The sequence below is a fragment of the Emydura macquarii genome, unplaced genomic scaffold, assembly GCF_026122565.2.
Source record: "Emydura macquarii macquarii isolate MOO-44397 ecotype Brisbane River unplaced genomic scaffold, CSIRO-AGI_Emac_v2 contig_1300, whole genome shotgun sequence".
NCBI classification, from domain to species: domain Eukaryota; kingdom Metazoa; phylum Chordata; order Testudines; family Chelidae; genus Emydura; species Emydura macquarii.
In genome coordinates this window covers 722,643-739,163 of record NW_027131437.1, presented here as the reverse complement: position 1 = coordinate 739,163, position 16,521 = coordinate 722,643, and the positions used below count along the sequence as shown (strand labels likewise).

At 41.6% G+C, this 16,521-nt stretch overlaps 1 protein-coding gene across 4 annotated transcripts in view; it reads right to left on the bottom strand.

Moving 5' to 3' along the window:
- DTNB (dystrobrevin beta) overlaps positions 1-16,521 on the bottom strand; it is a 326,819-nt gene that overhangs the window by 240,644 nt on the left and 69,654 nt on the right. For all 4 annotated transcript variants that reach the window (XM_067550478.1, XM_067550479.1, XM_067550480.1 and 1 more), the window contains one exon: positions 13,225-13,379. In XM_067550478.1, coding sequence (XP_067406579.1) covers positions 13,225-13,379 — 155 coding nt within the window. The remainder of the gene's footprint in view (positions 1-13,224; positions 13,380-16,521) is intronic.

Sequence of the window (16,521 nt, the reverse complement as noted above, 5' to 3'; positions counted from 1 at the left end):
TAAGAAAGACAAACAGAAAGTCGTTCTTTGGACAAGCCATCAGTGCAGGAACTTCTAAATCCATGCAGAAAATAGGATAACAACTGTTTCTGGTAGCACCCGGAATGTGCTATGCATTGCCAAACATGGAAAGTTCAGTACCCTGTCCTAAGGAGCTTACAATTAAAACACAAAGTAGGCATTATGGTAACTGACCATGGTATTATAATGCTGAAGTAACCAAGTGAATTCCATTTGGGGGCAATTGGAGGTAAAATGCACAGATTATTGCCAAAGATTCATAGTTATCAGCTAGCTACTTATAGGTATCACATTAGAAGTGGGTCTTTGCAGAGAAAGTTGAATGACAGGGTAGTGGCCTTTAAGCAGAAATCTCTTCTTGATGAACAGAGACGAACAGGAAAAAGGACATGAAGGGTCCAGTGAATTTTGTCTACTGTCAAAACCATCAGACCCAAGAGCCAATTGCAATAGCCTCACCCAATTTGTGGAGATTAAGCAGACAGGCAGGAGTTTTTTCCCAGAGTTTGATCACCATTACTGTCAGTAGAAGGGTGAGATCCTGATGGTGGAGACACAGGTTCCCAGACAAATGATCTCTTCCAATTCATGAAAGACAGAATGAAGAACTGTGATGGTAAACGTAAGTGATAATGGGCAGAAAAACTTTCTGGTTTAGATCAAAGGATCAGGGTGTATAAAAATAAATGATTTAAAAAAAAAATTTGGACTTTCTTTAAATCCAGATTTTTAAAATTAAACATGTATATTTATCAAAATAAATCTGTTTAAAATTAAATTTGAAATTATGGCAACTTTCATTAAGGCGTAAAGTTAGTGTACTCTATTAAAACCATTCAAATAAAAATATGCTGATCAATAAGCCCTCAAATTTTAATGAGTGCTGCTTCTTTTCTTACATACTGCATAAGTGGCAGAGACATCTTATTTTAAAGGTCAACTCACTCTTTATAAATATGTCATCTTGTCTCCATGGAAAGTTGTATAGGGATGCTGAGCCATGAGTGCCCGAAGCTCACTTTGCCTTTTGGTTGAAGTGATAGCAATTAGGAAGTCTGTTTACAAAGTGAGGTAGTCTAAGGAGCATTCTGAGAGAGGGTCCATGAGTCTCAGGACGACACTGAGGTCTCAGGCCGGAGACAGTTCTATGACTGATTGGCAAGTATGTTTTAGTTCTTTAAGAAACTTTGATATAGTTGGATCCGATAGGGAAAACCAACCACGCACTGAACCAGCAAAGATTAATAAGCTGCTGTTGGCCCACTCAAACCCAGCCTGCTACACCTGCACTCATTGTCAGGTAATGAAGGGGCATTTAAAAAGGGAAGAGGGACCACTCAGTAACGGGATGACCAGGGAGGAGAACGGACCTCCTATCCTTTGCTCCCTGAGAATAGGAGCAGCCCAGTACTTCTGCAGAGACTGCTGACTGCCCAAGCATTTGGTAGGAAGAGCTGTAGGGAACCCTTCTGGACAGTAGTGTGGCGAACTTCCTCGTAAACCTCCATGGATTTCTTCACCCTACTCCAGTCTGCCCTGTCTGGGACCCTGAAGAGCACGGTCAACATGGGGTGAGATAAGAACGAACGCAACTAAACAGGCAGATGAGAAGCTGAAATTGCTGGAAGGTGGATTTGAACAGAACTGAATGAGACACCCACCTGCTTGAGATACAATAAGTACTCAAGAATCTTTTGTATCGAGGTCTGGGCTGAGTCTAAGCCAGTTTGGACTGTTCATATTGAGAACCTAGTCCACTCTGAAGAATGTCATAATGGTAGATGTTTTCCTGGATTGTATCAGGAGTTCCTGGGCTGGTGAGGAGCAATTTGTCTGTGGTACTCAGTGAATCAACAGACACATCATCAGGTGCAAAGACTTTGGGTATAGATGAAGTACCTGGCCAAGATGCTTTGAGATCAGGTTCAGGCAGTCTGGAGCTGAATCAGTAACTGAATGGACAGCTGCAGTAGATCTGTCAGCCAGTGCATCTGGCAGCATCCCATCAGAACACCTCTTGGGCAAATGTTTTGAAATGTTATGTTTTATTGGGTAGCAAACAAGTCTACTATAGGGTACCCCCACTTATGGAATATAATTTCTATAATGGATGTGTGCAGGGACCATTCATAGTTGGTCACTGATTGCCTGCTTGGGAAGTCTGCTAAATATTTAGGATCATAGGACTGGAAGGGACCTCACGAGATCATTTAGTCCAATCCCCTGCACTTATGGCAGTATTATCTAGACCAGTGCCCTGCACTTATGGTATTATCTATGATCCAACAGGTGTTTGTCTAACCTGCTCTTAAAAATCTCCAATGACAGATTCCACAACCTCCCAAAACAATTTATTCCAGTGCTTAACTACCCTGACAGTTAGGAAGTTTTCCAAATGTCCAACCTAAACCTCCCTTGCTGAAATTTAAGCCCACTCATTCTTGTCCTATCCTCAGAGGTTAAGGAGAACAATTTTTCTCCCTCCTCCTTGTAACAACCTTTTATGTACTTGAAAATTGTTATGTCCCCTCCCAGTCTTCTCTTCTCCAGATTAAACAAACCCAATTTTTTCAATCTCCCCTCATAGGTCATGTTTCTAGACCTTTAATCATTTTGTTGCTCTTCTCTGGACTTTCTCCAATCTTTCCTGAAACGTGGCACCCAGAACTGGGCACAATACTCCAGTTAAGGCCTAATCAGCATGGAGTAGAGAGGAAGAATTACTTCTCATGTCTTGCCTATAACACTTGTGCTAATACGTCCCAGAATGAGGGTTTTTTGGGTTTTTTTTAAGGAAGTCTTACATTATTGACTCATATTTAGGTTGTGATCCACTATGAACTCCAGTTCCCTTTCCACAGTACTCCTTCCTAAGCAGTCATTTCCCATTTTGTATGTGTGGAACTGATTGTTCCTTCCTAAGTGGAGTAGTTTGCATTTGTCCTTATTGAATTTCATCCTTTATTTACTTCAAATCATTTCTCCAGTGTGTCCAGATCATTTTGAATTTTAATCCTGTCTTCCAACTTGCAACCCCTCCCAGCTTGGTATCATCCGCAAACTTTATAAGTGTACTCTGGCCATTATCTAAATCATTGATGAAGATATTGAACAGAATCAGACCCAGCATCGATCTCTGCAGGACTTCACTCAATATGACCTTCCAGCTTGACTGTGAATGACTGATAACTACTCTTTGGGAATGGTTTTCCAACCAGTTATGCATCCACCTTCCTAGTAGCTCCATCTAGGTTGTATTTCCCTAGTTTGTTTATGAGAAGGTCACGCGATACAGTATCAAAAGCTTACTAAAGTCAAGATATACCACATTCACTGTTTCCCCCATCTGTTCTGAGGGGCACCATTTCTAGAAGTTGATGGCCTCCAGACGGAGGAATGAGGAGCGAGCATCCCCTGGTTTACCATGTGCACAGCTATTGTGTGTCTGTAAAAATGTACACTTTCATATCTCAAGAGTAAAGAAAGGAACTCCATAGAGGGCAGCCTTATAGTCTTTAGATCTAGAACATTAATATACAGCCCATGTCACTTGGAGACCATGTTTCTTGGATCTATAGGTAGTCCAAGTAAACTCCCCAACTCATCTCTGACACAATCATGATTAGGGTCTTTGTTGGGAAGGGGATTGAAAAGGTGACCCTTTTCCATGCATTTTCAGGGTTCAGTCAACAAGCCAGTTCCGTGTTGTCATAACACGGTACTATGAACTTTTTTGTCGATTGAATGTTTCACCAGAGAATAAACTGTACTGAGCCAGAGTGGGAGAGGTCAAAGACAAAGTCTGTCAAGCAGAGTCATGTACATGTACACCAACATGTAACCTAGAACTGCCAGGTATGTTCATAGGCAATTGTCATGTCAACTGAAGAAAGAGTCTTTATAGGAATTGGAGTCTGTCCTCAGGCTGGTACACTCTTTCTGATGTGGAGTCAATCACCATTCCTTATCAACTCTTATCATTTGATATGGGTTGATAACTTTTCAGTTCACTAGTAGGCCCAGCTACTTAAATGGGGATAGAGCACAGTCCTGGCTTGCTGATATCTCCCATTGTGACCTGCCTCTGAACAGCCAGTCATCCAATTGGGGTAAATATGAAGGCCTGGCCTCCTCAGGTGGGCTGCTTCCACCACCAAGGTATTTCATGAATATTCTCGGTTGTGAAAAGTACAAATGGCAGTAAATTTGAGCCAATTCTGAAGCTCAAGTATTTCCTGTGGGCCAGGTGGATGGCTATATGGAAGTATGCATCCTACAAGCTGACAGCCGGGAACCAATATTGAGTCTGGAAAGATGGAAGTGACAAGCGTTGCCATCCTGAATCTCAGGCAATATATTTGGTTAATTTCTTCAGGTTAGGTAGGGTAAAGACCCCTTTTCTTCTTCAGTATAAAGAAGTACCATGAGTATGAGATTCCTCCCTTGTACTCCTGCTGAATGAACCCCTTCTATTGCTCCTAGATGAAGCAACAAGGCCACTTCTTTTTGTAATAAAGTCTTGTGGGAAGGGACGCTGAAGAGGAACAGGGAAGGAAAATGGAAAGAGGGTAAAGTAGGGAAATTGAGGGGATAATCATGGCCACTCATTTGTTCAAGGAGGCATCAGACGAAGTCAGGTGGAACAGGGCAAGATAGTTGTGCGATTCTGATTGGTTCTGGCTTCTGAGATTCCTATCAAATGCGAATGATGGGCATTTCTTCTCTGTTACCATTACAGTTTTCATTGTTGATAATCCAGTTGTCTGCTCTGGGAGTAGAGGTGAGCCAGTTAACACTGTTGGGGCAAATATCTGCATGGCTTCCTGCAGGGTGATGGTATGTCAATTGCAAAGGATCTCAGGATGGTCCTGGAGTTCTTCAGAGTGTGGAGCACTTAGTTCATCCTCAAACTGAAAAGTTCCTTTATAATGTACTTAGACTTTCAGAAAGCCTTTGACAAGCTCCTTCACCAAAGGCTCTTAAGCAAAGTAAGCAGACTTGGGTTAAGAATGAAGTTCCTCTCATAGATCAGGAACTGGTTAAAAGATAGCAAACAAAGAGTAGGAATAAATGGTCACTTTTCAGATTGGAGAGATTCAGATTGGTGTCCCCCCAGGGGTCTGTACTGGGACCCGTGCTGTACAAAAGATCGGAAAAAGGGGTAAACAGAGATGGCAAAATATGCACGATACAAAATTACTCAAGATAATTAAGTCCAAAGCAGACTGAGAAGAGTTACAAAGGGATTTCACAAAACTGATGAATGAGCAACAAAATGGCAGAAGAAATTCAATGTTGATAAATGTGAAGTAATGCACATTGGAAAACTTAATGCCAACTATACATACAAAATGATGGGGTCTAAATTAACTGTTACTGGTCAAGAAAGAGATCTTGAAGTCATTATGGATAGTTCTCTGAAAACATTTGCTCAATGTGCAGCAGCAGTGACAAAAGCTAACAATGTTAGGGTCCATTAGGAAAGGGATAGATAATAAAACAGAAAATATCATAATGCCTCTATAAATCCATGATACACCCACATCTTGAATACTGCATGAATATCTGGTGGCCCCACTTCAAAAAAAGATATATTAGAATTTAAAAAGGTGCAGAGAAGATCAAAGAAATTACTAGGGGTATGAAACAGCAGTACGAGGAGAGATTAAAAAGACTGGGACTTGTCAGCTTGGAAAAGAGATGACTAAGAGGGGATATGACAGAGGTCTATAAAATCTGGAGTGGTGAGGAGAAAGTAAAAAAAGTGTTATTTACTCCTTCACTTAACACAAGAATTAGGGGTCACCCAATAAAATTAATAAGCAGCAGGTTTAAAACAAACAAAAGGAAATACTTCTACACACAATGCACATTCAACCTGTGGAACTTGTTGCCAGGAGACGTGAAGACCAAAACTGTAGCAGGGTTAAAAAAAGAAAACTAGATAAGTTCATGCAGAATGGTCAGGGATGCCAAAGCACGCTCTGAGTATGTTTGCTAGAAGCTGGGAGTGGACGACAGGGGATCATTCAATGATTGCCTTTTCTGTTTATTCCCCTGAAGCACCTGGCATTGGCCACTGTCAGAAGACAGGATGCTGGGCTAGATGGACCATCGATCTGACCCTCTATGGCTGTTCTTATGTTCCATTCTTTTTAATGGGTGGTCTTGGATAGTGTCTTGCACCTTTTCTATATCCTAAAACCCAACAGCCATGAGGTTTTTTTCATGGCCATCGCCATGAGCATTGACTTTGTGGCCATGTCTGAAGCATTAATGGCTTCTTGCAGAGCTGTCTTGGTAACCATCTGGGTTTTCCTATATAATTTTCTTTAGCTACTCCCTACTATCTTAAGGCAGCTTGGATAAAAAGGGAGTTGATCACCCTATTGCATTTTAGTAAATTATACTTGGTAAATAATGCTTCATAGTTTGCCACCCATAGTTTCAGTCAGGCCCACAAATAGGTGTGGCCACTGAATAGATCCAACATCTTGGGCTGTTTTGTCCTTGGGTGTGCCTTTCATAAAAACATAGGACTGGAAGTGACCTTGTGGGTCACTGAGTTCAGTCCCCTGCAATCACAGGCAGCCACTTCATATAACCCAGTGATTCCCAACCTTTTTGGCTCAAGGGCCCCAGATATAATTTTTACAACTCTGAAGGGCCACCAGTCTCTGCTAGCGAGCCCCGCCCCCCCACTGCAGCCGGACAGAAGGAGTTCAGCAAGGAGGCTGAATCTCCTCACTCACCTCCTGTCTCCCTGGCTGCAGCAGGAAAACCGCACGCATCCTGTAGCCCTGTGCGCGCCACCCTAGGCAGTGACTCCCTTCTGCAGCCAGTGGTTTCCTTCTACGGCCAGCAGGGCCACTTTGAAAGCCTCCTGGGCCACAGGTTGGCAACCACTGTATAATCTCTTTCATAAATGTATCAAGCGCCATCTTAAAACCAGTTAGGTTTCTTTCATTGACTTGGATTTCTCTTGTACTATTGTGACTAATAATGAACCATGGTTTGGGTGACATAAAAGGGCTCAACATTTTTCAGGAGCATTTGGTAAAGCATCTCCACCTTCTAAGGCTATGTGTACACTAAAGACCTTGCAGCGGCACAGGGGTACCACTGCAGCTGCACCGCTGTAAAGTCTCCCATGTAGCTGCTCTATGCCGACAGGAGAGAGCTCTCCCATCATCATAATTAAACAACCCCCAATGAGCAGCAGTATTTATGTCAGCAGGAGAGTGGTGTCTACACTGGTGCTGTCCACACCAATGTCACTCCGTTTAGTCCTGTCAGGGTGAACCTCAGTCCCGTAATTGGTGTGGGTGCCTGTGCTGAGGCATTTGCCAGTATACCAAAGTCTGTGGTGCCTGTCCACTTGGTGCCACTCTCTTAGTGAAGTAATTGAGCTTGTCCTTTGGAGTGGTTTCTTCTCCTCCCTTGCCTCTCAGTTTCAAGCCATGGCCGGTCTCCAATTTGACTTCTTCTCTCTGCTTCACCCAGGCATTGGGGCACTGGTGATGACTTTGCCAATGACAGTCCTGATGCTGGGGTGCTATGCATCAATGTAGTTGGTGTCAACTTCAACGGGGTTTTCTTCCGCACACCTTCTCACTGTTCAGTGTGGTGTCTGTTCAGATCAGAATTAACTGCAGATGACCTCCTGGTTTCTCGGAAAGCGGAAGTCTCCTCCGGTTTGCGGTGGTGGGCCTCAATTGCTTGAACTGATGAGGTTTGAGCCGCATTCCCTGACTAGAACGATTTGCACATTATATATTTATTGGGAATGTAACTCCCCATCAGTTAAAAGGGATAACTATGGTGAAAGTAATTTCATCAGGTGACCCCTAGTTCTTGTGTTATGTAAAAGAGTAAACAACACATCCCTATTCACTTTCTCCACACCATTCACAATTTTATAAATCTCTATCTTAACCCCACCGACTAGTCTCTTTTCTAAGATGAAAAGTCCCAGTTTTTTTTTTAAACTCTCCTTGAATGAAAAGTTGGTCCATACCACCAAACATTTTTGTTGATCTTCTCTTCACGTTTTCCAATTACAATGTACCTTTTTTGAGATGGGGCGACCAGAACCACATGCAGTATTAAAGTGTGGGTATACAATGGATTTATATAGTGGCATTATGAAATGTACTGTTTTATTATCGATCCCTTTCCTAATGTTTCCTAACATTCTGTTAGCTTTTTTGACTGCCGCTGCACATTGAGCAAATGTTTTCAGAGAACTATCCACAATAACTCTCAGATCTCTTTCTTGAATGGTAACAGCTAATTTAGACCCCATCATTTTGTATGTATAGTTGGGATTATTTTTTCCAATGTGCATTACTTTGCACTTATCAACATTGAATTTCATCTGCCATTTGTTGCCCAGTCACCCAATTTAGGGAGATTCCTTTGTAACTCTTGGCAATCAGCTTTCGACTTAACTATCTTGCGTAATTTTGTATTATATACAGACTTTGCCATCTCACTGTTTACTCCCTTTTTCAAGATCATTTATGAATATGTTGTACAGCACTGGTCCCAATACAGATCCATGGGGTATGCTGCTATTTACCTCTCCCCGTTCTGAAAACTGACCATTTATTCCTACCCTTTGTTTCTTATCTCTTAATCAGTTACTGATCCTAAGAGGACCTTTCTTCTTATCTCATGACTGCTTACTTTGCTTTACAGCCTTTGGTGAGGGACCTTGTCAAAGGCTTTCTGAAAGTCCAAGTTGACCATATCAACTAGACCAGAACCAGAAGGCATTCACCCAAAAGTTCAGAAGGAACCCAAATATGAAATTACAGAACTTCTAAAAGTGGTATGTAAACTATTGCTTAAATCAGCCTCTGTACCAGATGACTGGAGGGTAGTTAATATTTTTTAAAAAGATGCCAAAGACAATTCTGGCAATCATGGGCTGGGGTAAGCCTAACTAAAGTACCTGGCAAATTAGTCAAATCTATACTAAACTACAAAATTATCAGTCACATAGATGAACATGATTTGCTGGAAAAGAGTGAACACGGCTTTAGTAAACGGGAATCCTGCCTCACCAATCTATTAGAATTCTTCGAGGAAGTCAACAAGCCTGTGGATAAGGATGTTCAGTTGATGTAGTGTACTTGGAATTTTAGAATCAAATGTTATCTAGCTGTGCACTAGATGCCTAAATAATACTGCATTCTCTTTTCTGTTTCTCTCCATTACTCTGTTACCTCATCACCGGAAAACTTCACTCCTTGGTAGAGAAGGCTTCCCTGGGTCCAGCATGTAAAAGGGGAAAAGAACCCAGTCAGCCAGGCCCAGACATCACCAATGGAGAAAGGGCACAGTACTTTCATAATATTTACCCTAAATGGGTCAGGTGAGGAGTCTACGAAAGCTTACATCATAGTGGTCCACATAATAGTTATGTGATGTATGTGCAGGTGATATTTAAGAAGTTGTATGTATGTATATATTGCAAATGTGTTTTAGAATCTGAACCCCAGGCAGGGTTGGCAAGCTGGTTTTGCCAGACAAAGGATGTGGAATCACCTGCCTCAATTCATATATAAATCAAGCATTGCAAAGTCAAACAAAAGGAGGCCCCATTTACATATGAAAGTTAACAGGAAAAACAGATTGATGGGGAAGATGTGAAACAAACAGAAGTATGAGGAGACACCTTGGAGCTAGGATCCCAGGAAGAAAACCAGAGGGAGTCAACCTGACTCTGGGAACAAAAACAATGGACTTTGGGGTATAAGAGGAAGGCACGAGGATGTCTCTTCTATCCTGCACTTGCATGGGTAATCAGGCAGTGCGGTTATACTCATGAAAACAGATGTCAACCAGCCTTGGTTGAAACGCTGCAAGAAAAGGCTTACATGAGAAACTGCTTTAGACAAGGTTAGCCTGTTAAAGTTTAGTCTTACTCTAGCAAACTATACTTTTGTTTTATTTAAAACATGTTATTCTTATTACCTGCGCTTGCTATCTTTTAAGTCTTTCTCTTAGTTAATAAACTTACATTTGTTTTACTATAGATTACAGTGCTGTGTTTTTTATTGGAGCTGATGCTTAGTTGAATCAAACAAGCTGATGTGTGTGCATGTGTGTGTACCCTATTCCCTTGGCAAACCTGGTAATTACTGTGAATGTCCAGTGACAAGGGCTGGATTCTACAGGGGGATGCTTTGGAGTGTCTCAGGGGTTGTTAACCTGCAAGGCAAAGTAGGGGCTGGTAGAGCCCCGGGGAGTGTGGCTGTATGGCTGAAGTGCTGGCAATATCAGGGAAATGACATCCAACTTCCACAAGAAACTCCCTCACACTAGAGGTAGGGGGGTAACAAGGTGACTCACCATCCTGGGAACCCCAAGAAAGTGTCACACTCTTCTCATAAAAATATCAAACTATGCAAAAGTCTTCTTTTTGAAGTAGTGAGTTTTAATCTGGTACTAAAATGGTGTGAAATTCTTTTTTAGCCTGAGTAATGATTGGGCCTATTATTTTTATTAAATAGCAAAAAGCTTAGTTAACGCAGAATTAAGGTTGCGCAGTGGAGGCTCTTGTTCTTCCAGAATGTCAATTTCAGCAAAACTCAAATTTGTGAAAACCAGGAAATACAGAGTTAAGGTACATACCTACGTAAACCTTACTTCTACCTTCCTGGAGCTGGCAATAGCCACTGGGACTTATCTGCATATACTCCAGCTGCCTTCACTGTGTTAGGTGTAGCTGTATTGAATGGTGGAGGAATAAGTTGGTGCAGATCAGATCAGAGCTGTGATTGTGATATGAGATGATCTGGGTGGAGGACTGCAGTCTAGGAGGGAGCTCTCCCTGACCCCCTGTGTGTGATTAAATGAAAGAACTGCATGTGTACTTTGGGAGATCCAGTATGCCTCACTTCATCACTCTGCTGTATAAGCTGTGTTACTGGCAGGGGACAGGGGCTTTCTTGCCATGGGTATTGTCAGCAGTTAGGTGGGACATGAGTGTGGCCTGTGAGTTTAAGGAAGGTTGAGTGAAAGAGTGTTTGATGGTATTGTGTGAATAAGGGTGAAGGGGCTGTCAGAAGGTTGAAGGAGTGTAAATGCAGTAGATTTACTATTCTTTCGGTGGAGTAAGCTCAGTGTGAGAATTTAAGGAGCTCCTGTTCATTACAGGGCAAAGGCAGAGTAAGAGTATGCATTGTTATGGGCATAACTCAGGGCACAGTTAGGTTGCATAGTATGTACCTTAATTCTCTATTTCCTGGTTTTTCACAGGCTTGAGTTTCACCGAAATCGAGATTCTGGAAGGGCACAAGCTATCTCTGGGCAACTTTAACTCTGCACTAACAAAGTCTTTGCCATTTAATTTCCTAGTGTTTCTAGCAGACAGAAAAGTTGTTGGTAGGCATAAGGGGTCATTTAAGTAGTAGTAATTATCATCTATATGTGCAGTTCAGATGCTGCTGTGAACAGGTATTTGATAATAACTAGTTCTAACATAGCACTTTTTATCAGTAGATCTCCAGAAGGGAATTATCATTATTCCCCCTTTAGAGACAGGGAAACTGAAGCCTGGAGCGGTGAAGTGACTTGGCCAAAGTGACCTACTAGTCCAGTGGCAGTGCTGGGAAGAGAGTCCAAGTCTACTGTCTACTGTCTGCTCCTTTAGGCCACTCCATTGCTATGCAATTCCAAAGTGCCCTCCTGCCCCCTGTATACTTTGTTGCAGTGGGATGAGATAATGGTTGTGTCGTGAAATGTCTAGAGTGTGTAGTTGCTAACAGAGCTGGTGAGAGAAATCTCAGACATGGTCTATGTCCCAAAATCTTGACAGTTTCATGGGTGGTTACATTTAACTTAAATCATTTGAAAGAAGACTGGTGTTTCTCTCTCCTCACCCCGTCTTCCAACTATTCCCTACAACGTGTAGCCCTACCACCCCCACCATCTCCAGCTCAACTTTCCCTTTCTGTCCCACTAAGCCATTAGCATTTTAGAAGCCAGGTGTGAAACAAAATATAAAAAAATTGTTAGACTATGAATTTTCATAAGCTACTTTTTCCCCCAGGGATCTGTATCTCAGGAACCTCTTGCTCAAATAAACCCACATTTGGCTCACTAACCCTAATTCCCTCTCCCATAAAGCACAGCAAATTTCAAGACAATCTCAGTACACATACAGATTTTGGAAATTAGAAAAATCATAGTTTAAACAGAAATGTTTTCTCAATCTTAATTGTAGAAGAGCTGGTCCTCTTCTGTAATACAGCATGAAATTAATCATCAGTAACTGCTTTGCCACATCCAGATGCCCAGCATAGGATAATCCTGAAAGCATAGCAGGCTCTGAGAGGTGTGAAGCTGCCCATTCATCTCAGTGTGATGCTCTCAGCTGAATGAGAGCACCCCTTGGAGATAAATATAGCCTAAGACAATAGGTCTGACACAGAGGTTCTCTAGCTGTGGGGGTATGCCTCCCTATGGAGATGCCAGTTCCCTGTGTTTTGGCCAGGGTGTAGTGCTGCTGGAGCAGTCCAAAGCATTGCTCTGGCACTTGCACTCTGGCTCTTGAGAAATAAAAATCTGTGCCAGCTTACACTCTGGCCCTTCCACCATCTAGGCTCCTGCCTGACTGATGCCTGCTGCTCTACATCCTCCATGACTATGCTGTTTGGAACGCTGTACCGGATCCCAGCCCCTCCACTGAGAAAGGAACTGAGGACTGCTCATCAAACACTGCCCTATACATCCTTGCCATGGGGCACAAGGATACCTAGGGTGCATGCATAGACTGAATGGGCAGGGCTACTAAAAGTCTCCGATCAAAGGCACATGCTTACCCAAAGTGGAAAACCCATACGGCCAATACTCGAAGATGAACCCATTGTTCAAATGGCCCGAACTGTGGATTAGCATACCCAAGCCCCATATCCCCAAGAGACACATCTAATTTCAAAGCAATCCAAGTAACCATGATGACTTTAGAGCACTTAATGTTAAGCTTTAAATAGAAAGTTGGTCTCAACCTTAACTACAGCAGAGCTAGCACTCTGCTACCATTTACTCGGGCCCTCTTAAAATTTTTTAGTGTACATAATACACAATCTTGAAAGGAATGCATTTACAGACCATAACAGAAGAAGCCACTGGATTTTAGAAGGCTGCACTATTTCAACATGCAACATACAATTACGTTTTGTTAACTCTTACTTGTTGTGGGAAACATGTCCGTACAGAATGTTCTGTGTATCCAAAAGAAGGCCCTTCAAATACAGATGTTGGAAGTTTTAAAACTTCTCTCAAAAACTGATCAAACTTTGTAAATATCATCAATCCACTGGAATCTGACATTTGGGAAAAAATATCTACAAGAAAAACAAAATAAAGCAAAACCTTAGAGTAAATATAAATTTACTAAAAAATGCATTATGCTTTCCAACACAAAAGTTTTTTTTAATTTAGTCATGCAATCTATGTCTACTTGTTTTACCATGAACATCAATTTTATATTACTTGTTCCAAAGTAAAATATAAAACTGAACATGCATGGAGTTAATTTATTATAGATCCTCCAGGCTTTCTCCCCACATTCCTATAGAAAAATGTTTTTCTATGTACTAGAAACCTCAAAGTCTAACATGTTGAAGCAAGAAAGCTGAATTTAGAATGTGTGGAGAATGTAGGAATTATTGTAATATTTTTATGAGCTGTTTGTATTGAGGACAAGATTTGGAGGGTGACCATCATATAAGGGCTGTGGCCACCCACTGAATGAAAAGGAAAAAAAGTAATATTGAATAACTACCTATGTTCACTGATGGAGGCTGTGGTCCTGTAGAAAAAAGCAGTATGGGAACATGTAACTGAAGTCTGCATCATAATGTAAATGCACAAAGGAGCCAAAAAGAGTTGCACGGGTGCCCTTAATTCTGGAATTTACCAACTTTTGAGTTCTTGACTTTATAACCGTCATATTCTAACAACAAGGTTGTATTTGTTTTTTTTAAGACATACTATATAACCTTATTCTCTTCTGTCTTACACAGTACAGCTTGGATGGCACTCAGATAACAAGAGATACAAGTCCTGTGGAATCATGATTCATTTTGGGCCAAGTTCTGTTTGCAATTTACTTTCAGAAGTGGCATAGAATGAAGTTGATTTGAAAACCTAACTTCAATATAATTGAAAACCTAACTTCAACACACCACAGTATGTAACCTATCGCTCAAATAAGCCTCTGAACCAGATGACTAGAGCATAGCTAATGTAACACCAATTTTTTTAAAAGGCTCCAGAGGTGGCAATTAAATTAGAATTAGTGGCATTATATTAGAATTCTTTGAGTGTCAGCTCTGTGGACAAGGGTGATCCAGTTTATATGGCATACTTGGCTTTCAGAAAGCCTTTGACAAAGTATCTCAATAAAGGCTCTTAAGCAAACTAAGCAATGAGGGACTAAGAGGGAAGATCCTCTCTTGGATCAGTAATTGATTAAAAGATAGGAAACAAAGGGTAGGAGTAAATAGTCAGTTTTTACAATGGAGAGATAAATAGCAGGGTCCCCCACAGATCTGTACTGACACCAGTCTTGTTCAACATATTCATAAATGATCTGGAACAAGGAGCGAACAGTGAGATGGCAAAATTGGCAGACAATACTAAATTACTCAAGATCGTTAAATCCAAAGCAGACTGCGAAGAGTTAAAAAGGGATCGCACTAAACTCAGTGACAAAATGGCAGATGAAATTCAATGTTGAAAAGTTTCAAGTAATAGAGACTGGAAAAAATAATCCCAACTATATATACAAAACAATGGGGTCTAAATTAGCTATTATCAACCAAGGAAGATATATTTGAGTCATCGTGGACAGTTCTCTGAAAACATCTGCTCAATGTGCAGCAGCAGTCAGAAAAGATAACAGAAAGTCAGGAACCATGAGGAAAGGGATAGATAATAAAACAGAAAAGATCACAATGCCACTATATAAATCCATGGTACACTCACACCTTCAATACTGCATGCAATTCTGGTCACCCTATCTCAAAAAAGATACATTACAAATGGAAAAGGTGCAGAGAAGAGCAATGGAAATGATTAGGAGCATGGAATAGCTTCTATGCAAGGACAGATTAAAAGACTGGGACTTTTCATCTTTGAAAAGAGACGAAAAAGGGGGCATGAAAGAGATGTATAAAGTCACGAATGCTGTGGAGAATGTGAATAAGGAAGTGTTATTTACATAACACAAGAACAACGGGTCACCCAATATAATTAATAGGCAGTAGGTTTAAAACAAAGAAAAAGAACTACTTCCTTCATACAATGCACAGTCAACCTGTGGCACTCGTTGTCAGGTGATGTTGTGAAGCCCAAAAGTATAACTGGGTTCAAAAAAATAATTAGATAAATTCATGGAGGATAGGTTCACCAATGGCTATTAGCCAAGATGGTCAGGGACACAACCCCATGCTCTGTGTATCCTAAACATCCAACTGCCAGAAGCTGGGACTGGATGACCACAAGTCCTACTTCAGACCACCAAACCAGGAAGAAGAGGTGGATGAGGCTTTTTATAAACAACTAACAAAATCGTCCAAAGCACAGGACTTGGTTGTGATGGGGAACTTCAACTACTCAGTCATCTGTTGGGAAAATAACACAACAGGGCACAGATTATCAAACAAGTTCTTCGAATGCACAGGAGACCATTTTTATTTCAGAAGCAGGAGAAGGCCACCACGGGTTCATAATTTGATTTTAAAAAATAGGGAAGAATTGGTTGAGAATTTGAAAGTGAAAGTGAGCTGCTTCCCTGGAGCTAGAATTCAAGATGTGACAGAGAATCTGCTGAGAATTATCAAGCCGTCAGACCACTACCCCTTCCTATTTTTCCAGGTGGGCACCACCATGAGATGTTATTCCAGGTGGAAGGATTGCTAGGCAGAGATGGGATCCACCTAACAAAGAGAGGGAAGAGCATCTTCACAGGCAGGCGGGCTAACCTAGTGAGGAGGGCTTTAAACTAGGTTCGCCCGAGGACGGGGACCTAAACTCAGAGGTAAGTGGGACACCAGGAGAAAATGAAAAAGGAGGGTGCAACAGGGGAGGCCTCCTGATTTGTACTGAGAAAGTAGGGCAATTGGCTGGTTATCTTAGGTGACTATACACGAACGCAAGAAGCCTGGGAAACAAGCAGTAGGAATTGGAAGTCCTGGCACAGTCAAGGAACTATGATGTGCTTGGAATAACCGAGATTTAGTGGGGTAAGAGAGCAGTATGATTGCTCTGAGCTCCTATATGAAAATGGAGAAAAGCCTGTTGAGAGTCTCTGGGTTAAGTTTAGATGCGAGAGCAACAATGGTGATGTTTTGGTGGGCACCTGTTATAGACCACCAGACCAGGAGGATGAGGTAGATGAGGCTTTCTTCAGACAACTAGGGAAAGTTTCCAGATCACCGGACCTGGTTCTCATGGAAGACTTCAGTCACTCTTCAGTCACCC